This window comes from Pyrus communis, chromosome 17, assembly GCF_041283825.1.
Source record: "Pyrus communis isolate YQ-2024b chromosome 17, ASM4128382v1, whole genome shotgun sequence".
NCBI lineage: Eukaryota > Viridiplantae > Streptophyta > Magnoliopsida > Rosales > Rosaceae > Pyrus > Pyrus communis.
Window position 1 is genome coordinate 12,438,458 of NC_142581.1, and position 23,456 is coordinate 12,461,913.

The 23,456-nt window shown below is 35.7% G+C and overlaps 1 protein-coding gene across 3 annotated transcripts; it reads right to left on the bottom strand.

Annotated features, from left to right (window-relative positions):
• Nucleotides 1-4,893: 4,893 nt before the first annotated feature.
• On the bottom strand, nucleotides 4,894-9,234 carry LOC137707837 (myb family transcription factor PHL6). 3 transcript variants are annotated; one of them, XM_088689632.1, is made up of 9 exons: nucleotides 8,986-9,234; nucleotides 7,975-8,004; nucleotides 6,974-7,591; nucleotides 6,566-6,776; nucleotides 6,285-6,361; nucleotides 6,153-6,192; nucleotides 5,694-5,766; nucleotides 5,531-5,600; nucleotides 4,894-5,388 (listed from the first exon to the last, which is right to left on the bottom strand). In XM_088689632.1, the coding sequence occupies exons 2-9, from the start codon at nucleotides 7,978-7,980 to the stop codon at nucleotides 5,065-5,067; spliced, it is 1,419 nt and encodes a 472-aa protein (XP_088545758.1). In that variant the 5' UTR covers nucleotides 7,981-8,004; nucleotides 8,986-9,234; the 3' UTR covers nucleotides 4,894-5,064. The 3 variants fall into 3 exon arrangements, with proteins under 3 accessions (XP_088545758.1, XP_088545757.1, XP_068302864.2); XM_088689631.1 differs by having other exon boundaries at nucleotides 6,974-7,585; nucleotides 7,968-8,004; nucleotides 8,986-9,127; XM_068446763.2 differs by lacking the exon at nucleotides 7,975-8,004 and having other exon boundaries at nucleotides 6,974-7,660; nucleotides 8,986-9,125.
• Between the last annotated feature and the right edge of the window lie 14,222 nt (nucleotides 9,235-23,456).

A 23,456-nucleotide genomic window follows, 5' to 3' on the forward strand; every position in this document is an offset into this window, starting at 1 on the left:
GCTTTGTCTTAGATTTTCTCCCGAGCTTGTCTCAGATTTGGGCCTCATGTCCTTTCTCTCATTCCCTCCCTCTCACCCTTCCAAACCCAAAAATCCATCTCCTCGTGCTTTTTCCTTTTGCCTTTCTTCCTCATAATCCATCCCCACATTCATCCTTTGCTCTAATTTGTGGGCTCAAGTGAAAATGGTTGCTAGATTCATTACCATCCCTCACTTTCCCTTCCTTTACAGGCATGCCGGAATTCCCTCGAGGGCAAATGTTTTGTGGCTTCAGCCAAAGTTAGGCTATTTTACATAACTCCTTAGCCTCACCTTTTATCCATGTATTACTATGTATATATTTCAGGGATTGGTGAATGAGATTTGGATTCGGTGACTATCTCTTGGTTATGCGTTTTGGGTGACAAAATCTAGATGTGAGTGCTTTTGGTTGTAGGTTTGTTACTGTTGTGATGCGATGTCTTGGTCGAATTGACCACTCAGTCGTTTTCTCTAGTGGAATTGCCTAAGTGGCTACTAGCAAGACTTTTTGTGGCGGTGACCGCGGTAGGCGCTGCTTTTTCCAGTTGGAGATTAGTGATTAAGGCTTTTGTTTTTGTTTATTTGATTCGGCAGGGCTGTTGTGTGTTTGTTTCCCCAATGTATTTGGGTTATTTTGCCTTCCTTTGAGATATTACTTTGGGTAAAGTACAAAAAAACTACATCAACTATTGGTCTTACGACACTTTCATATCTCATCTTTTTAAAATGACAATGTCATACCTCCGTCAGTTTTTCTGTTAGTTTCTTTGTTAAATGCTGACGTGGCCAAAGATAGGACTCACTCGCTAATCCAACTGGATTAAAAAGATAATAAAAAATATTTTGAATAATTAAATATTCAAAAATTAAAAAACTAAAAAAAATAAAAAATGGCCTAAGGGATCCAGCCTTCCCTTTCCTCCACCCGCACCAACCCTTTTTCTTCTTCTTTTCGATAGCCACCAAACCCTTCCATGTCCCCCTAACCTTCCTCCACCACTTTCTCTCTCTCTTCTCTCTCTTCCCTTTCTGGGATGCGGTTTCCCTCCTTCGTCCTTCTCCCCACTCGCACTCGTCTCGTCCCCTACCTTTGTCCCTCTTTATGTTTCAGAACCCCCTTCTTTCTTCGACCCAAACCCTAACCCTAATTCCCCCCAAACCTTAACCCTAAATTTCAAATCTCCATGCCAATTTTAAACAAAAAACCTCAATTTCAAGTCCTCTTCTTGGGGCAATTTCAAATCTCCATAGTTGAGGCAATGTTACAAACAGACTTGCAGCCATAGCAAGTCATCTTCTTGGGGCTCTCCTTAGCACCGTAGGCGGGGGATTCACCGCCTCCATTAGAAGAAGCACCGGCGGCCTTGCTGTTGTCCTCCCACTTAAGGGATTTGTTGAGCGCGGAATGAATGTAATTGATCAAACCCCACGCCTCGAGGAAATCAAAAACCTCTGAACGGAGTCAATGTCGCCAACTAGAGACTTGCGGGCCTCCATGAAGGTGAGCTTTCGAGAAGGGTTGACGACCCTGGATTCGGCGACGATGGTGTTCCGGTAGTACTTGTAGAGGCTAGGGTTTTTCGAATGGGATCGAGAATAGAAGAACTCAGGGAGGAATCGGATCTCGCAGTGGTGGATGTGGTCCGGCGAGAACCAGCTGGAATAGCTGAGGACGTGGATGATGTCGGCGTCAGAGGTGGGATGCGGTTGAGGATGGCAAGGAATAGCAGTGGTCGGAGTCTCGAGATTGGCGGGGATCAGAAGAGGAGTGGGTGGGGTTTTGGATGGGGTGTCGGAGGAGGAAAGGTCTTGGGCCTCTGTTTGGGTCGAAGATCTTTGAAGGGACAAAGGTCGGGGATGGGAAAAGATGGGGGATAGGCGTGGGTCCCACATTTTCTTAATAATTTTTTTAAATGATTTTTCTATTTATTATTTTTTTTTAAATATATTTATTAGTATTTAATTAATTTTTTAATTTAGTTGGGTAAGGATGTGGTTCCCACACCTGCCAGCTCATAACTTAACGGAGAAACTAACAGAAAAACTGACAAAGGTATGACATTGACACAAATTCGTAAGATGAGGTATGACATTGTCATTTTAAAAAGATGAGGTACAAAAGTGTCGTGAGACCAATAGTTAAGGTAGTTTTTTGCACTTTACCCTATTACTTTTCAACCAAAAAAAAAAAAAATTGTCACCGAATAAAATAATATTGGCCCACAAATTTAATACAGCTTACATGCGCCTAGTATAATTAGTTAGGTAGGAAACACACGCTTGCTCGCACTCTCCATCCCTGTCTCACGAATCTGGTTATTGTTTGCAAATCTCCTTCACATGGCCGTCGTTCAGCCGTTGTCTCAACCCCAGGTATTACCATCGCTCCCCTCTCTTCTTCCCTAAAGTCCCAAACCCATCTCAACATACTCTCAATCACCATAGCAACCTTTCTCCAGTGACCCCAACTCAATTGTTACCACTACCCTCCCCTTCCCAAATCCCAGTCTGCAATCTACATAAGAACAAAAAAAGGGATTTTTCCATTCCAACAACCAGAGAGCAAAAAGAAATTCAAAAATTAACGGAGAAACATATGAAGGAGGAGAAGAGGGTTTGATTTTGGTTAAAGATTGGCATCACCATGGTCTTGGCGAGATGCTCCATTACTCTGATTCTTCTTCTTTTTCTATTCTGCTCTTATCTGGTACATACAAAACATAGGATAAAATAATTTGATATATTCTAATACAATACTAAACGCCTGACTACCTAGTCAATACCATCTAATGCCCAAATTAGTTTATCCGACTAAAATAATCTGTACGCTCCAATGTACCAAATGTGGCCTTAAGGTTTTTCTGACTTTTAACTAATTACCTAATACAATTATAAATTATGACTTTAACCACTTGGTAAATAAAGTCCAGGATTAGACAAGATTGTGTGAGAAGCTAAAAAGTGATGTGTGTGTATTGTTTTTCTTGATACATACTAAAGCCCTCATTCAACATAATACTTGGCAGCTTGTTCGTCTTCCAGAACACAAGAATCTTGTAAGGTGTAAGTAAATCTATAAGATTAAAAAGAAATGCACATGGTTCAGTTACTCGATACAAAGCTCGTTTAGTTGCTAAGGGGGTTTTCTCAAGAAGCTAGGCTGGACTATTATGAAACCTTTAGTCCTGTAGTGAAACCAACTACAGTCAGGATAGTTTTGTCATTAGCTAGCACATGGTTGGAAACTTAAACAATTGGACGTCAAAATTGCTTTTTTGCATCGTTTTCTTGAAGATGAAGTGTATATGTCCTAGCCTCAGGGATTTGTTGATTCTACACATCTAGATTATGTGTGCAGGTTGAAAAGATCATTATATGACTTAAAGCAAGCTCTTTGAGCCTGGGATGAACTTTTTTCAAAATTTCTTCTTCACTTGGGTTTCAAAACATCATATATTGATCCTTCTCTATTTGTTAAGTCTAGTGGCACATCAATTGTTGTCATGTTGTTGTATGTGGATGATAAAATCTTGATTAGGGATAACAATGATGCTATACAATCTGTGATTACTCAATTGACACAAGAGTTTGACATCAAGGATCTGGGCATTCTATATTTTTTTCCATGGGTTACAAATTGAATATCAATCTCAGGGTTGGTTTGTTCATCAGACCAAGTATGTCAAGGAGTTGCTCCAAAAGGCTAATATGGTTGATTGTAAACCATGTCTAACTCCCTTCCATCCTAATAAAAAACTGTTCAACCATGGCAGTCTTCCAGTCTTAGATCCAGTTGCTTATCGAAGTCTTGTAGGAGATTTAAAATATCTTACTTTCACACGGCCAGACATTGGTTTTACTGTTAATTAGGTATGCCAATTTATGCATTGTCCTCTGGAAACTCACTTTGTTGCTGTCAAGCGAAGCTTAAGGTATCTTAAAGGTTCCTTAACTCTTGGTTTGTGCTTTAGACATGGACCTTTACATTTGAGAGCTAATATAGATGCTGATTGGGCTGGTGATCCCAATTATAGACGATCCACAACTGGTTTTGTTGTGTCTCTTGGCTCCAACCCTATCTCTTAGAGTTCTAAGTGTTGGGTTTTACAGCTCAAAATTAGGATGATGCAAAGAATTAGGTTTGTGTTACCTATTTGGTTTTGGTGTCCTATTTGGGTTTGGATTTTGACTTCTTAGTTGTTTTTTAGTGAAATTCCTTGACGTCGATATTGGTATTTTGTTAGAATTCGCTTCCGTTTACGCATAAAAGTACAGCACTAAGATCAATATACAGTTAGCAGGTCTTCCATCGAGGCATAATATAGGGCTATGGCTACCAGCACTGGAGAGGTTGTTTGGCTGCAACAATTACTTAGAGATTTACAGCTGTCATGTTGAGACATTCCTTTGCTTCATTGTGACAATATCTCAGCGATGGCTCTTGCCACCAATCCTATTTTCCACTCTAAATCCAAACATATTGAAATAGATTGTCATTTTGTGAGAGAGCGTGTTCAACGAGGGCCAATTTTGTTGTAGTTTGTGGATTCTGCTGGGCTGCTAATATGTTTACAAGGGTTATGTTCTCTAGAGTTTAGATTCAATTGTTCCAACCTCATGCTTGGTAGTGCCCAACCTGAGTTTGAGGGAGGATGGATAGTGTGTGTCTTGCTAGGATCGTGACAAGTGTCACTAGATTACAGTGAAGTTGTCTTAAGGTTGTTATAAGGTGTAAGCTATAAATACTTGGTTGTAAGATTATTACATTCATTGAGGTGAAATACAGAAAACAATTATTCCATCTCCGCCTCTCTAAACTCTGTTCTCTCTACATTTACTTATCTCACAAGAATATTCATACAGTTGACAAAATGACCTGAAAAGATGATCTCTTCATTTAATTACTAATTTTCTGTCAAGAGATACAAATCAAGCAATATTAATTCAACTGCTAGTTTTAGCTACAAAAAGCTGGGAAGTTCTATACATGATACAAACAATGGACTTGAGACTTTAGAGGTGGAGTAGGTGTTGTGGAAGCAGTTATAATTGAGGATTTTCGACCACACCCTCATCCGGTCTCTCTTCAAGACGGGGCATTTTGGCACACGTCTGCGGCTCAGAGTCACTACAGTCAGTAGCTTTATGCTTTAGTGATTGAGGCGATGATGAATCAGACACGGCAGGTTGTGGGGGTGATGCACAGGTTGATGAAGGCAGTTGTGCTGACACCTGAGCGGAATTAATCGTCAGTGATGACAAAGCTTGCGGAGAAAGTAAAGCACTGCCGGCTTTCTGCTGATTCTCCAAGATCTTCTGCAAGTATTTTGCGTGTTCCTCTATGCGTAGCTGAAGGACCCTTTGAACCTATGTTTGCAATCCAGAAATATACAAGATCAAAACCGAAACTTTCTTAAATGACTCAAGATCTGAACTACCATGAAACCGATGTGCAGCCAAAAGAACAAAAGGAAATATCAACTGTGGTCTATTTCAAATGAATTCTCACCTCAAGCTGCTCATGCAGTTGCTTCTGAACTTCCATTTGCATGCGCAGAGCCTCGGTGATGTGAATGCTCCTGAGACAAGAAAAATGAAGTTTCACAAATTAAACAAAATAATATCCAAACATTTGCTGAGAAAACTAGATATGTATGAGAAGCAATACTGACCCTTTTCTACGTCCATCGCTTTCGTTAATGGTTGAAGTTGCTTTCTTTTCTTCAGAGCTAGAGACCTTCTTATCTAAGGAGTGAGAGAGAGTGCAGATCAACAATTTGTAAGAACATTCAACTATGTACATTACGGAAAACAGATCTAATCTTCTATTTAGCTGAAAAACCATCCTGTCAAACTATCTAGTGACATTGGATAAAAATGATCATCGACAGCCCAAACTGAAACTATCAACCAAGATCACTTTCTAACTCGCTCAAGCCAAGATAAACCTAAAACTATGCCCTTCAAGAAACGAAGGTTTCAAACCAACTGTATGATCATATCCAGGCCTGGTTAGTTCAGTTCTCGTGTCGCAGCCAACTAGCAAATAAATTGTACTTGTGAAACAAAGCTCAATAGCTGATATTACGACTTCACAGAAGCTACGATTTACTTTCAAAATCTGTTCCTACCTTCCTTTTTCTCTGGCATATACCTGGCAAGTCGGTATTTCTGCAGATAACAAGAAATTAACAACATAGGTCAAATAGCTACATTACGTACAAGATTTGACTCTTATATCACTGAAAACTTAAAGATAGTACCTGTAAGTGGCTTTTCACATGATAAATGGTTAAGCCCTCAACATTCATAGCCTTTAATACACCTTTCGGAGTGGCCTCTGCATGTCAAAGTACACTCATGAGCTCTTCGTAAAAATCGAAATAATGTTGGTGACTTCTGTAAACATCAGCTTAACTAGATTAAGTAATCAACAGAGAAAATTGCTAATTTTATCACTAGACTAACTAATACAAATAAGGCTCCCCCCATTGAAATGGAACAGAATCCCAGTTTAAAGTAGAATATAAGGTGTGGTACTTACTTTCAGCCCCATCAAGCCTGTTAACGGCCTCTATAAAACGCTCATGGAGTTCAGGCGTCCATCGCATTCTTGGCCTATGTGCGGAGGCTGGCCCGGGAGAGGGGTGACTTGTAAGAGCATCAACGAGCAGTGTTGTCAAGCGACAACCCTCACTACATGCTGTCAGTCCTATATCCGGTTTTGGTGACGGTTGAGGATTCTCATATATTTCCTATAAAACCGACATCATGGAAAGCAATAGTTACTTGTAAATATATGACAAGAAAATATCAGGAAGAAATTTGAAACTGATTAAAAAACAAGTCATTCACAGTTCATCCAAATCTAAAACTTATGTGGTCAAAACTAGAATCGAGTAACATCTATAATTTTTTAGCAAATAGTATATGATGACTATAATTTACTTACGTCAAGCCCAGGATTCTCTCCATTGTCCGTGATAGCTATGTCAAGTTGATCTGACAAAAATTGTAACTCTAATTGTTCTGTAAGTGCTAGAGTGTCACTTCCATAACTAATACCATGGAAGTTTCCGTGTGAGGAATCTCCATGCAAATTAAGAAAGTCTTTCATGAGATCCTCTGATTGTTTGTCATCATATTGATTGCTTTTATCCTCGCTAAAAAGCGATGGAGATTTTGAATCAACAGCAGAAATGGACTGGCCATATGTTGGAGGATGTGGAAGAAATGGCAAATTCCCAAGCTGACGAGAGGTTTCGGGGCTCGATGAAGAAGACTGATACAAACTGGTACAGAAAACAGAAGAACGTGAAAACGCGCTCTTGGAATGCTGAACAGGGGATCCTTGCATATTAGTAGGAGGTCCAAAAGATTTTTCCCGTATGAAAGGAGACACGCGTGGAGATGAACAATCACTGGCTGTGAAACTCCTGCCTTCTGATTCACTACCCAAAAAATCATGTATTGGGGAAGGGGAATTACAGTATGACGGTTTGACTCCTTTTGTAGTCTCACTTTGTGCTACAGAGATGACACCATGGTGACTCATGATTGCAGACGAAAGCTCAGCCTTCTTCAATCTATCAAATACGTGGTGCAATATACCGACTTCTACTGGTGGAAATCTATATATCTAGATTGAGAATGGATACACTGAATTAGAATTGAAGCTTCAACTTGATGAGCAAAATTGAAATATGGTAAGCAAAATTTCTTTTCATATTCCACCGGAGGGACCAGCAGAACTAAGAAGCTACATTTCCACAGATAAAGTATATTCCCACACCAGATGCTAATTTCTTAAATATAAAAAAAAAAAACCCTGAACCAGTGATTCGGGTACACTCAATTATAAGGCGAAGATCTGCAGAAAAGACCACCGAAACAGGCGATCAGCATTATTTCACGGCATCTAATAACAATACGAAAAAGATAACAAGCGAATACAGCCATTTTGGTCACTGATGACGCACCAACCTAACAAAACCAGAAAACCGTTCACAAACACCTTTACATATGCAATTTTTTTGTCACAATGGCATATGGTAGGTAATGCACCAAGTATAGAGCAGATAACTACTTGCGAATTGCAATGTTCCCGGATTCAAATAGTTGTCAAAAGATTATTCCCCCCATTTCTCACTCACAATTTAAACATTTCAAATATTAGTGCCACAACTTCATTTTGTTGGCAAATGCCCTCCACATGATTCTTAACAGCTTACACTGACACCATCTTTTCCTGTATATGCAGGTAAAAAATGGCTACTTCAATTTTGCAGAAGTTTCAATTTTGCTACTTCAATATCAAAAACTATGCCACAGAGTTCACCATGCAACTCTGGTTAGAATTTCTCTAACCTCGGCCGAAGATTCAAACAACGACTTAAACCAGTAAAATTGAAACAGAAAATGGACTCCTCAACTGAGGATTACTAATAGCTTATGAAAAAATGTTCTGCTTTGGTCACCTGTAGAAAGTTAAAACTGTCAAATAGGATAAATCTCCCTTTTCCCTAATTATTTTGAGTAATTTGGAGCTCTACACTCTCCGACTCACATTTCTTTTCAACTGAATTTCCATCATAAATAAAACCATAAAAAAAAACTCGTCAAAAATCAAAAGAAATGAAAACAGTATAGCATGGCAATAGGCTGTTAGTAATTTGAAAACCTTCCCTCATATCATCAATAATTAAACAGAAAAAAGCCATATGACTCACCACAGAAAAAGAAGAACAATCACTAATTTGGAGAAAAGTTACCAACTAGATGAAAATTTTCAAAATTTACAAAAACCCAAGTTGGATAAGATCCCCACAAAGAAAATCTTACAGAAAAAACCAGACATATACATATAAACACACAGATATACATATACAAAGGAAACAGAACAGAGATAGCAATCGAGAGAGAGAGAGATAGAGAGAGAGGGATTGGATAAGAAAATATACTGACCTGGAGGAGGCGAGAGATCTTTGTACATCCAAAGATTCAGGAACAAAGCAAATGAAATGCTGACTCACAGAGACACAGATATAAATGTCTCGCGATGTAAAACCAACAACGTTAACATGTAAAAAAAAATGTTTTCTGAAACGTTTCTCTCTCTCTCTCTCTCTCTCTCTCTAAATAAAAGGATGAAGCTTTAAGCTTCCAAACTAATGGCCTTGAGGCTCTCTCCTGTTTGGCTGCGCGCAAATGATTGAGTTTGTGCTTGTGAGGACAAGATGATGAACAGGATGGTGAACTTGGCTCACGCGCTTTTTGAGGGGGAGATCAGTCCACGCGCCAAAGGGATGTGTCAGGTGATGTATTTTTAAATTTTAGCTAGCCTTTCATTTGTCACAGTTGTCAAGTCGTTGTTTGTCCCTTGCAACCATGTGATGTCGTCACCTTTGATTTGTTCACTTTTTGTAATAATTACAAAAGCACTAACCTAGTCTAATAAGAGAAGACTTGATTAATCATTTTCATCAACTTTTTAAAACTCTTTTCTTTTCTTTGACAAATTTTTGTAACTTGCTTTATATATACCATTTTAAATTCATCCTATTTTATCCACGATGCACCCCACACTTTTCTCCAACATTTTCCAATCACCCTTTCGGGTATGTTTGGATAGTCCAATCTGTCGAATAATTCGACTATTTAAATTTCTTAAGTACCATCACATTCACAATTTATTTCTTCAACTACTCGGTAGTATTAGACTCCTGACGAAAAATTGCATCTTTTGATATCAAAGAAATTGTTGAGGAATTGAACTCAAGATTTTGAATGTATAAATTTATATTACTCTAATTAATTATTTAAGCTACAAATTTTTTACAACATTATTAACAACAAGGAGAATATCAGACGGATACACATAAGTGATTACCACTGATCGATGAATATATGTTCTAAACACGTGCACATAATAGCCAAACTTTCTTCTTTTAGTGTATTAATTCTCATTACTATTGGGAAACGTGATCCTTAACAGTTGATTAAAATTTAAAATTTATTATTGAGTTATGTTATTTACACGCATAAAACAAATATGTTTGTCAAATCAAATATAATTTAAATTTAAATTTCTGTGGATGTGCTGGTACGTACGAGTATTCCAACAGTTGAGTTGAGAGTACTCGGACGAACGTAGTTGATCGAGTCCAAAGATGGCCGTAGCCTGCATTATTCTTTTGCTCTTATCCAACAGAACTGGATAAGGATACTTTTTCTAGGCAAGGCAATGGAATTTTGACACGTAAGCTGGTTTATTTACGTATTATTCTAGGATACGTAAGTCTAAGTGGGATTTGTTGGCGTGAGTCAAATATATATTTTAGGAATGTAATCATAATAGGTCACATGAGTGATTCATTATATATTTGGGATTCTTATTTCTTAAATTATAGGACCTCTTGTATAACTATATATATGCCTTCAAGAGAAAAGAATAAAACATACGATTAAACCCTAAACACATATACTTTCATCTTGGTATCAGAACCAAGGAGCGGGCTCGTATTGTACTACCACGTGATGAGTGGGTCACCTTGGTCCTGTGCGATGATGGTGGATTCCTTGGCCCCGCGTGTAAAGTTAGTCCCCTTGGCTCCACGTGGTTGTCGATGTGTGGATCTCTCACGTGTGACCCACTAATTGGGTCCCACGTGAGGGGGCATGTTGAAATGTTCCACGTCGAACATATCAATGACAAAAGAAGAGTTTAAATACTCTAATCTCACTCCAACTAATATCGAGACCTTTTGTGTTAAAACCTCACATTTGACTGTATGTGGTAATTACCAAGTTGAGGACAATATCGGTGTTGTTGGAAGTGAGCCATATGGCCCGTCTGTCTGATAATTATACAGGATTAACAATGATATTCATGTGAGAGCCAAAAATTTGGTACATACGTAATATTGTGTTTTGGGGGGAGGATAAACTCATCTTACTTGTGGATAAATTTTCAAACATCTCAAATTGCATTATTTTTTTTTTTTTTTTTTTGTAATAACAAAAGTTTTAGATTTAGTCTTAGGTCCTAAAACTTAAACTGTTTTTCAAATTTAGTACAATTGTAACATGCATATATTATAAGAAGATTACAATTTTAAAAAACAAAAAGAAATACATTTTGTCTTATCACGCGTCAAAAGATTAGTAATACTAGTTCGATCCAGCTTGAAATACCCCATTGATTGCAGTTATATCTTCTTCTTTTTTTAAGGGGACAACGAGTGGCAATTCAAAGTTATCCACTCATTTCGAAAGTCAAGAGGACTCACTGAAATATTTCAGTCTCCTCCTAACAATAAGTCTGACTTCCAGATCAGCAGAGGGTTTCGAACTGAAACCTAACCCTTTACCAAAGATCCCATAAAAATGTTACCACCATGTAGATTCTCTTAAGCCAATTAGACGGCAGTTTGAAAATTAATTGTAGTGTGAACTTAGCAAGAAGATGAATTAATTAATTAATCAGTATATGATTAAAAATAACGAAGTGGGGCTTCTCATACGCAACTTGGTGAATAACTTTTCTTGTTTCTTCAGCCCCAAAAGCTCCATCCAAACATCCAATTCCAACACCCATCGTCTACTAGCTGTTTCAATCATTCGATCACCCTTTATATCGTCATCAACTTGTTTATTTTAATTTTTGTCCCCTCCTCTTTCTGTCGGTCTCACTTTCACAATTATTTTAATATTAAAAACAATATTTTACATTAAACTATACCCAAAAAATGAAGATTTGATATGAAGTACAAAGAATCAAAGAGTAAGTAAGCTTTAACCACGTTGACGATCCACTATTTTCTCATTCCCGCAATTTGCAGCTACTTATTTGGTTTTTGGGTTTTATTGTCACTTACGTGCAAAATATGAATTAGATATGCATGCATATTTACGCACATTTCTTTTATGAATTGGTTCTTTTGCATCATGCATGCGAAAACGAACAACTGCATTGTTTTTTACGTAATTCACGTATTACGTATAGCATTAGGAATCTTTTTAATAAGAGCATAGGAAGGCTATTAGATGCCAAAATGATCGTTACTTTGTTTATCCAAATGCCAAATTTGGTACCGTGGGACTAAATCAATGTTTTAGAAGATAAAAATTAGCACGTGGGGCTAGAAGACTCCGCATATATTTTTGACAGTATCTTCTATGATGTATCCAACGTTGAGACATGTCAAGAAAACTATCTCAATAGTAGGACTTGTTGACAATAAGTTTCACATTTGATGGAAGGAGAGATTTTGCATGAGCTTATTAGTAAGTTAGATTATTCCTCATATTGCCAATTGGTTTTATGATGGAATCTTAAATTTATTCATGGTATCAAAGCAAGTTGTCTCACATGTGAAGCCAAACCACCACACGCACTCCACGTGACCTCATTGTATTGTCCACATGGTAGGCTTGAAAATTCACCACACGTGAGGGGTGTGTTGAGAATGAATCTCACATTGATGAGAGGAGGGACCTTGCATGTGCTTATAATAGTTTGGGCTACTCTCCATATTGCCAATTGGTTTTCTGGTAGAACTTCAATTTTATTAATAGTATGATAACAGGTTGCCCCACGTGTGAAGCCCAACGACCATATGTGCTCCACATCACCTCATTGTGTTGTCCACATTTTACGCTTGAAATTTTGTCACATGTGAAGGGGCATCTTGAGAAAGAGTCTCACATTTGATGAGAGGAGAGACTTTGCATGAGTTTATAAGTAAGTTGGGCTGCTTCTCATATTGTCAATTGGTTTTATGGTGGAACCTCAACTTTCTTCAGGACTCTCTATGGAAGCTAGAGGTGGCAGAGAGTCCATGAAGAGTTTCACTTTTGAGAGAGTTTCCTTAGCATTCACTACTACAAAATTAGCTTTAGGTGTCGAATGATGGTGGTCGTTTAATAAGTCATTATGTTGGGTAAAACATATCCGACACTAAGAAAGGGCGTGTTGAGAAAGAGTCTCATATTTGATGAGAGGAGAGACTTTGCATGAGCTTATAAGTAAGTTGGGCTGCTATTTATATTGTCAATTGGTTTTATGATGAAACCTCACCTTCTTTATGACGCTTTATGGAAGCTAGAGGTGGCAAAGAGTCCATGAAGAGTTTCACTTTTGAGAGAGTTTCCTTAGCATTCACTACCTCAAAATTAGTTTTAGGTGTCTGATGATGGTGGTGGTTTTATAAGTCATTATGTCGAATAAAACATATCCGACACGTCATTCAGTTAGTGTCAAATAACAAAGAACTTTTGTTAGTTATATCTGACATCAAACACAAATGTCGGATACAACCAACATAAAATTAGTATAACCACCCGGATTTTTGAATTCCAAAAATCCCTCCCTTAACAAGAATTCTTGGCGGATAGTTTGTATATTTTTTAAAATTATTTTAACACATTTTGGTTGTTTTAAAGTTGATGATGGTGGTTATAACTGACATAATTTGACTATTTTATTATTTTAGTATTTTGTCGGTTATAGTAAATGTAATGTTGGTTAAATCCGACATAAGTGATTTATTTTATTATTTTCAAAATTTTTCACCAAAAGTTTTTCAATTTGTTATTTATTTTGTTGACTATTGAAGCATAAGTGGTTTATTTTATTGCCTTCATTTCTTCTTCTTGTTCATCTTCATTTTACTCATTTCCTTCTCTTCATCTTCAATCTTTTTCTTCTCTTCACCTTACCCACTACTAGAATTATGGCTATAGGATACCGATGTTTACATACCATTTGCAATTGGTGTCCATAGACATAAAGCAAGCACTCTTAGTATTTTTTGATGTCTTTATAGTTGGATGCCACTGATATCGGTGGCCTTCAAAATTTAGACACCAACCATTTATGTCTATTAAATAATTTTATTTCTTAAAAATACTTTTTTGTGTATTTGTGATTAACTGGGCACCAATAAAATTTATTGAACACCAATAAAACAAATAAAAAAACCATTAAACCTCTCTCCCCTTCGCAATAGTCCAACTCCTCCCCTTCATTCCCTCCGCTCACTTCCCCCTTCATTCTCTCTCCTCCCTCCCGTATCCTCTCTCTCCCTCTCCTCTTTCATGCAGCAGCGGCTTCGTCCTTCGGTCACCAATGAGCGTCAAACTATACCTCCAGAATCCTCTTCCCTTCCTCTTTCCAACCCTTAAGTTAGTTTCTCCAAATTTGTAGCCGAATTTTCTCAATTTCAGATCTAAGAAATGGTGACCATTGGTATTCCAGCCAATTTCTGACGAAGTCTGCCTGAATTGGGCCTCAACCAAGAGGTAAAAATGACCCTCTCCTCATGGCTGTTCCCTGGTGTAAGTGATTTCTCAAAATAAAAACTTTCAGTTTTTGGATCGATTCTAGATTTCAAATTTTAATTCCATTTTGGGTATGCATGTCGAAGATTGGGGACGAGGAAGGTGAATCAAGGTTGTTTAAAAGATTAGTTATGCAAATTTGTAGTATATTCTTATATCAAAGATATTACAATTTGTTTCCTCACCAAAAAAAAAAAAAAGGAAATATTCCTATTCAAATCTGGGTGCCCTCGAAGGCATCAATTTTTTTTTTAATATTATTTTGCAACTTTGCCACCAATGTGAATTAGGGTGACATTGTTTGTAGATGACACCAATGCAATATTGGCAGCCATTGTTACAATAGAGTCCTCTACATAGGACATGTTCTCTAGTTTAGTGGCTGCTTGGTGGCCATTGAGGTTTGCCACCAATGAGAGTGTCCATACTTAACAATAGACACCAATGAAAAGGGTGGCTTTTAGTCAAAATTCTATTAGTGACCTTAAATTTTTCAATTATTTTTACTTCCATACTTTTCATCTTCTATTCCCTTTTTTGTCAAGCAATTCGTGGCTGATTTTTATTTTTTGATTTGATTTTTTTGGGGCTTTATTTTAGTTGACTGAGTACGTAAAGAATAGATCGACGACGGAATTCTTCAATGGTTCAAGTTTTATTACTAAACTTCTTGATATTTAATTTGTTTATTTAACACACAAGATTATTTATATAGATATTTTAATTTAATTAGTAAGATAAATTAGGAATATTTATGTTCAATTAGTTTATTTTATTCACTTAAATTGTTATGAAAAAATTGAAAGAAATATTATTTGTAAATATTTCTCATCCAACGTAAGGAGAAATGCTAAGTGGACTCTGGGACTCTCCATAAACTCTCTGCAACCTCATGTTATTGGCACAATATTGTATAATGTTGGCATAAGATTGAGTTAACATGTGAGATGCCAAAGAGTCCATAGAGTTTTGTTTTTGAGAGAGTTCCCTTGGCATTTCTCCCAACGTTAATTGTTGTGTTGTTAATGACTAAATTTAATCATTTTTACTAAGATTTTTGTTCTGCAACTAGTTTTCTTTTATACCATAGGATTCTAATGACCCCTTGCCTATGTAAACATATTTTATTGCAACTAATTGTGCTTCTGATCCTTTTCAAAATAACGTTAATTTCATGCCCAGACTAATATTTATGAAAAAAAAATTTATCTACACGCGAAATATTGTGTTTGAAATCAGTGTTCGAGTCAATATTCATTCTTAGTATAACTTGTGTAGAATCTGTGTAGAAGTATTAAGTAAATATAACAAGGATTTCTAGCATACGAGGCCATGAGCAGTACAAAAACATGCATCAGTACTAACTTTTGTATTTAGGGTTTCTTATCAAATAACTCTTGAGAAATCAATAATATTTAGGTTGATTAACTATAATTAAGCACAAATGATCAAATGGTTCGAAGGAAGCTTTGTTTTTTTGCCATCTGTACAAGAAAATCATGCTGTCTACGCAAGTTGCATATTGTTTGATCTTACACTTGTGGCCGCACATTTCCTATATCATTAAGTAATCCAATCTAATCCCTAATTTAATCCAGATCCAGGCCGGTCAGGCTGATCTTCTAGCTAGATTACACTGTACCACTTGAACAGTTAATGGCCAAAGTCGCCATTCTCAACAAATGCCATATTTTTAAACAACAATTATTCTCTTTCTCTTTATCTACTATATATGACCACAATTTGATTTTTAGAAAAAAAAAAAAAAAAAAAAGAGACAAAACATAATCATGTTTTAAGTTTTATAAAAATCTTATTTTAAAGATAACATACAAAATACTGCACCAGCTCGAGTAAACCTTCTTCGTGAATTTTCACTCAAGAAGAGAAAAAACAATTTTGGCACTCGTCTTTTGATCATTATGTGCTCCAAACTGGATTGCAAGTTTTGCAACATTTATCTCTAATTTGGATCTGTCTTTCCGCAATTTAAGTTAAATAATTAAGATTATCGCTTGAATAAAAAAATGTATTAAAATCACTACATTTCAAGCGACAGATGTGTTGATCGTTCAAAGATTTTTCTAACATCGAAGGAAACAATTCACATGAATTTTCACCAAAACTAGTATTTTAGTCAAACCATTTACATGATCATTGGTTGATTTAGATTCCACTTTCAGCTGATTGGCTTCCTCGACAGCATACTGTAATTAGTGGTCTAATAACCAGATGCGTGAATAGACTTGAGATTTTGGCTGTCGCAATTATTTTATGGGATAACTTGATATAGATTCAATTTTGTGAGCCATTAGTAGAATTAGTCCACTTTATTGAAATAGGTCCAATAATTGAGATTTCATGTATGTTTATTTGTGGTTTGTACCATATTTACCCCTTAGGCTTACGAATTGTAGTAAATACACAAAATTTCTTAATTATGAGATAATTTGTGGTTTAACTAATCCCTTAATTGTAGGATTAGTTATAGCCATATAATCATCTCAACCCCCAGTACGTTTCATCCCTCCTTTTTTCCTTCTTCCAAACAATTCCCTCTATCAATCCTCCTCTTTTTTGTCTCTTCTTTTCATGGGTGATATTTGTGTGTTCTTCCCTCCAAATTCGTTCCTTTAATGGAGGTATATTATATCATATTTATATTTTTATGTTCCATCATGTAGGTTCCCAGCATTTTTCTTCCAATACAATAGGTAGTTTATTTTTGTTTTGCGGGTAGATTTTAACTGCTTTGTAGGTATAAAGCATTTTCTTCCTATACAATAGGTAGGTAGTTACTAGATTATATCGGTCTTGTTTTCTTATAAATAGTAGGTAGTTACTAGATAATATTTTAGTTTGAGTATTTAAATATTCAAAACTTAAAAACTAAATAAATGATAAAACATTAAAGAATTTAAATATTTTTATCTGAATGGGCAAAATTAATATCAAAATATGTAATTAGATAACTGGACTTGGTCCCAAAAACTACCTAAGTTTTTGGACCTAGATCCAAAAGCCCCTTATTTATTTCTACGTCACTAACAGTCCCCATTTTGTGTTATACTTAGTGGTAGTAGTGGCATAGATTGTCCAACGTGTTCTAACAAAACAAAAATTACAAAATTTATGCAATACATCAATGTACAGTCCCCATTTTGTGTTATACTTAGTGGTAGTAGTGGCATAGATTGTCCAACGTGATCTAACAAAACAAAAATTACAAAATTTATGCAATACATTAATGTATGGGATGCACCGATTTATTAGACAGTTAAATTTTTACAATCTTAATTTAGCCGTTCAGACACCGATGTATGAACAAAAATCTTAAATTTTGATTTAGATTGCATTAGACTGTTCAAGCTTCAAAACATTAGACAGTTCAATTTGTACATATATATATATATATATATATATATATTTAACCCATACGAGTTGCATGTGTGACATCGCGTCCCAAACGATAATCAGTATTACTAGATATTTTCTTTGTCTTAGTACTCTCCTAGCATCATAGCATTAGAGCAATGCCAAGGATATTGCAAATTGGGATAGCATTAAAGCAATGCCATGGATACTGTAAATTGTGATAGCATTAGAGCAATCCCATGAATATTGCAAATTGGGAGGGCTACTGCATCCACTAGATTTGCGAATGGTGTAAGAAGAAAAGGTTAAAGGGGGATGAGGAAGTTCGTAAAGCTTGACTGCTTGAGAATAGTGTTTTCCTCATGGAGCTTAGTATTGGCCATTCATATATATAAAAAGGGCAGTAGGTCACTGTGAACATGAATTTTCTTGCGATGAATGAGACAAGAACACGTGTACAAAATAATATTTTGTATTAATTTTAGGATTACAATCTCTTTTACAATTTGATCCTCTGATTCTATCTTTGTAAGGTGTAGATTTGTAAATGAGTTGTTGACCCAAAGGGCCGTCGGGACTTGGTCTAGGGATGAACAGTGGTGCAAATTTGTTGATGTTGTTGATCCAATGGGCTGTCGGGGCTTGATCTTAGGATGAATGATGAACGGATCTTCAAGGGCCTTTGGGGCTTGATCTTGATAAACAGTTGTGTGGATTTCTTCTAGGACTATTGGGCTTGATCTTGATGAACGAGGATGAACGGATCTTCAAGGGGCCTTCGGGGCTTGATCTTGATGAACGAGGATGAACAGGTCTTCAAGGGCCTTCGGGGCTTGATCTTGATGAATAGTTGCGTGGATTTCCTCAAGGATTTGACGAAGAACAAAGAGAGCTTTCTTGATCCTTCAGGATTCTTGAGAATTTGGGAGGTTGGATGCTTGAAAGCTTTTAGAGTTTCAAAGCTTCAAGGATTTGGGGAATTATCTTCCACTTTGGGGTAGAGAAATGTATATGTGAATTGGTCCCCTTGATCCCTTGATGGAGAAGCCTATTTATAAACTTTGAGAATGAATCACCACCATCCTTTTTTTTGGGTGAAGTAAGTGGATGATGTAGGTGAAATGAGTGGAGGTTGTAGGTGAACTAAGTGTATGATGTAGCTGAAATGAGTGGAGGTTGTAGGTGAAGTAAGTGTATGATGTAGATGAAATGAATGGAGGTTGTAATTTTAATGCATTAGTTAACATTTATTTCACCGAAATTTCGATGTCTACAGTCACTTTCTTGTAACTTTTTATATGGTCGGATCTGTGGTCACTCATATGGGTCTCAGTCTACAACTTTTTCCTAGTAATGCATGATTCCTCAGTTCCTTGTCCTACATGCAAGCAAACCAATTGTCCTTGGGCCTAGATGGGGACACAAAGTTGATTACTGATTTAAGAAGCAAAATGACATTTTTTTTTTGTTGAAATAATTTATAGAACAACGATCCAAAATCAACAAAGATTCATAACATATCAAATCGGCTTGTTCAATTTTTCTCGAGTACCTATAGGCTCTCAAGCTGACAAAGTAGAGAGTGAGTTGTGATTTCAATTAGTTCAAAATAGTTAAAACCTAACAAAAAAATAATATTGTTGGCATATCAACACATATATATATATAGGACTAATGCTTGAGAGATTAACTTTGTAGACAAAATTTACAAACCAAATGATGTCTTACCAATAATAAATGAGCACGTTTATCAACGCTTAAGTAATAATCCAATCATCAACTTCTACATCAACTAGTTTACAAAGGTTTGTTTACAAATTTATTTTCCCTAGCATAACTCTATATATAGTAGATCATATCCTAGTTCTTAGAGTTAAATCTCATGGTTCAAAGTATGACCAAATATGAGCAAACAAAGCATATATTTTTGCACCTATTACTTTTTAGAACCATGAAATTTATTTTGATGTTAATTTGTAGCATTTTACAGTTTATGTTTGAGTTCCTTAGTTAGGATAATGCCACTTAACACTAGTGGCAGAACCGGGAGAGGAAGAAATTCAAATTTAAAGTCACTTGAAGCAATGGCAGACTCAAGATTTTAGACTCAAGGGGTTCCAATAATAAAGATAAAAAAATTTATATCCAAAAATGCCCTCTCCACTAAACCATTGATCTCCCATTTTGTTACGAAGTGGACCCTTAATGATATTCATAGCGAAAAATGCTTTCCCACTAAAGCAGTTGCAAATGATAAAACTAAAGCCAATTGAAAAAGAAAATATACATATGCAAATTTTTGAAGCAACCCTTTCTTCCACCATTTTTTCAACAATATCACTAATCCCCCTCAATTGAGAAAAATCATTATTAGAAATATGAAGTTTTTTTTTTTTGTTTTTTGTTTTTTTTCATAAATATCAAGTGGAGGAAGGGATGGGGGTGAGACTGTGGGGTATACCTGACATTCGTATCGTGTTTTTTGTGTTTGTGTCGTTTTTGTGTCATACCCGATATCTCAACGAGTCGTATCGTGTAATACCCGTTACAGTAAACGGGTAATGTGACCCGACCTAAAATCGACCAGTTAATCTTATTAGATAATATGACTCAACCCGTTACTCGTTAAAGAAAATATATTTTAAATCAATAAATAATGAAAATGAAAAACATAATTTGACCCCAAAAAGTAGAAAACATAATACTAAATTAGCATATGCATGCCGCATTGACACATAAATATTACTTCAAAACATTAAAAAAAAACATTTGTCTTTGTTACATACTCTAAAATAAGAGTCTAATGAAAATAATATTAGTACATTACTATAAAATACCAAATGTTCAAGGATATGCAAAATGAAGAGAGTTGCGTTTCAAGGTTGAGGAACCTTGCACGTTTATATATGCTTTCACATTTTTTACACTAGTAGATTAATGATTATGTATTTTATTTATTTTGAACTTCCTTAAAAATACAATTCATGAAGGTTTATATGGTTTTAAAAATTCAAACGATGATGAATCCATACTCATAGCATAGAGGATGCAATCATGAGCATTTGCATATTTTTTTTCACATTTTTCGTACTTGTAAATTAATTATTATGATTTTTTTAATGTGTTTGGTATATTTAAATTACTTGATACTTTTATTTTGATGTGTTTTATAATTTTTTTAATCTCACTTTTTGCCTATAGTATACTATAAAAATAAATAAATAAATAAAACTTAAAATTTTTAAATTTATATAGACTAATAATACAATAATACATATTTAATATAATATATATAAATATATTATATATATATATATAAACTATGACTATTGTATTTTATAGTAATTTTTTGTAGTAGTTTAAAAAATTAAAATCATCAAAATAACTTTTTTTCTTATTGTATCGAAATAGGTTCCCTCTGTGTCACATTCGTGTAAACCTGTTAAAGACCTGTTATTAACGGGTTCTTATCGTGTGACCCAATAAAGACCTGATTAGTTATCGTGTTGACACGAAACCCGTGATTTTCGTGTTGTGTTAACAGATCGTGTAAAAAATTGTCAAGTCTACAAGAAAAGTTAAAAAATTGGGGATTTTTTTATATTTTATTTATTTATTTATTTATTTTTTGGATACAAAGGTAAAATTCATCACCAAGAAAAGTTACAAAACAAATGCTCAATAAAGTTGCAAAAAGGAAAAGTGGGCCTTGAAAACAACAAAACTAGTAATATACCGAAAGCCTAAGCAAAAGATTAGGCCCACACCAAACAACAAACCAAAGAAAACCAAACAATTGACCAAAACGAGCGTTTTGGGCCAAGACTTAAAACAGAAAAATTTCTTTCTTCGCGTGGTTGTCTTCTCCATGAAGACGGCGCAGTTGCAACCTGCACAGGCCTTCGTCTTTGAGTATGAGGGGTCCCCAAAAATTTTAAAGCAACGATTTAGGGTCTCCAAGGGGTCCTGGGACCTCCCAGATCCCTCTATGGATCAGCCACTGACTTGAAGGTTATACATGCTTAGCTACGCAGTAATCGTTAATGTTGACTATTACTTTTGAAACTTTTTTTTATTAAAAGGTATTTATTAACAAAATTCTTTTTGCCAATCAAAAGAAAGTAAAAAGACTGAATTAACCTTGTCAAAAAAACTAAAGAAAAATAACCCAAATAAAAGTTCTGGACAATATATAAAATCAAACACAAAATAACTTTTTTGTTTTTTTTTTTCAAAGCCTCACAACAAGATTAACCATATCAGTTTGCCCTACTTTTCTTTTCCATGTTTTAGTCCCAAATATAATATTTTAGTGTCGGGAATAGTTATCCAAAAATTGTCGCTAAAGATATAAACAACCTTTTAAGCGACGAAAAAATCGTTTGAAGGTCATCACCATAAAACTTTAGGGATCATTTTATATTTTTTCTTTGTAAATTTTATTTTCAAAATTTTAACAAGCATATGCATAGCATGTGAAAATTGCTAGAAAAAATAAAGGAAAGGCCTAATTAAGGGGGACATAAAACAAAAATCCTCATGGGTCTGATAACTTATCGAACCGCAAGGTGAATGGCAAACAAACTAACAAGCCAAATAGTCAATCACTTGAGTACCCTCCTAGAAGAGTGGTGCTGTGCCCATCCCTCAACGGCTTAACCTGATGTTTGCACCCCTCATAAAGTTAAACACCAACACTATTTTTTCACCCAGTAGTATTCTCAAAATACCCTTAATATAACAATTTAATTTAATCCCATTACTATTTCTACTCATACCCCAACTCCAAAAACTAAAACATAGGAGCCTCTCCACCCCTCCACCTCTACGGCTCCACCCAGCACCCAACAACCACTACTGCAGAAACAAAACACATTCAAAAAGGTTTATTTTTTTGTTGCAACTTCAGCAGGAAGTATCAAGTAAAGAAGACCCTACATCATGTGCTTTTTCAATGTCCCCCATATCTCCTTAAATTCTTTGTTTTTTTTTTTGTTTATGGACAAAAAATCTCCCCAGCTTAAATCTCTCTTTCCATGTCCACAAACTCTCTCTCTCTCTCTCTCTCTCTCTCCATTTCTACTTTTTATGGATCCGCTTTTTTTTTTTCCTCCTCTAAATGGACAGAAAGTAGTCCTTGAGAAAAGCCGACGGTGGTTTCACGACCTTCAACATTTGGGGCTTTTCAAAAAAAAAAATTTGTTATTGTTCTTTATTTTTTGGCTTTTTAGCCAAAATAGTTCTTGATATTTACATAATACATCACTTTAGTCATTGAGATTAAAAATCAATAGAAATGGTCCCTGAGATTGTCCACCATTCATTATTTTGGCCATTCTGTTAAAAACTTCGTTAAGTGTCCTGAAGCTCTTAGCCAAAAGTTTGGGTAATTTTTAAAGCTTCGTAACTCAATCATTTCTTAACCAAATTCGACCTATAATATATCAAAATGAAGATAAGAAAGTGTAGAACAAGATTATACCTATTTGGAAGCCCAATAGTTGCTGGAGATGGCAAAAAAAATAGCCTGAAAGGTGACTGGCCTGAAAGATAACTGTTTAGACCCAGCGAGGGTTGGAAACTTGGAGTTAAAAAGCTCTAATGAGTTTATTTTATTTTGAGTCGGACTTCAATGTTACACTGTTGTGAGTTTTATGCAAGATTTAATAGGATTTTATGCAAGGTTTAACAAGCAAATTGTTATTGGTCCAAAAATTTTA

Excerpts from the sequence above, each read along its gene's own strand:
- LOC137707837 (XM_088689632.1), bottom strand. Across the intron at positions 6,777-6,973 it reads GAGAGAATCCTGGGCTTGAC|GAAATATATGAGAATCCTCA; the intron begins GTAAGTAAATTA and ends TCGGTTTTATAG. Across the intron at positions 5,767-6,152 it reads TATGCCAGAGAAAAAGGAAG|ATAAGAAGGTCTCTAGCTCT; the intron begins GTAGGAACAGAT and ends CTCACTCCTTAG.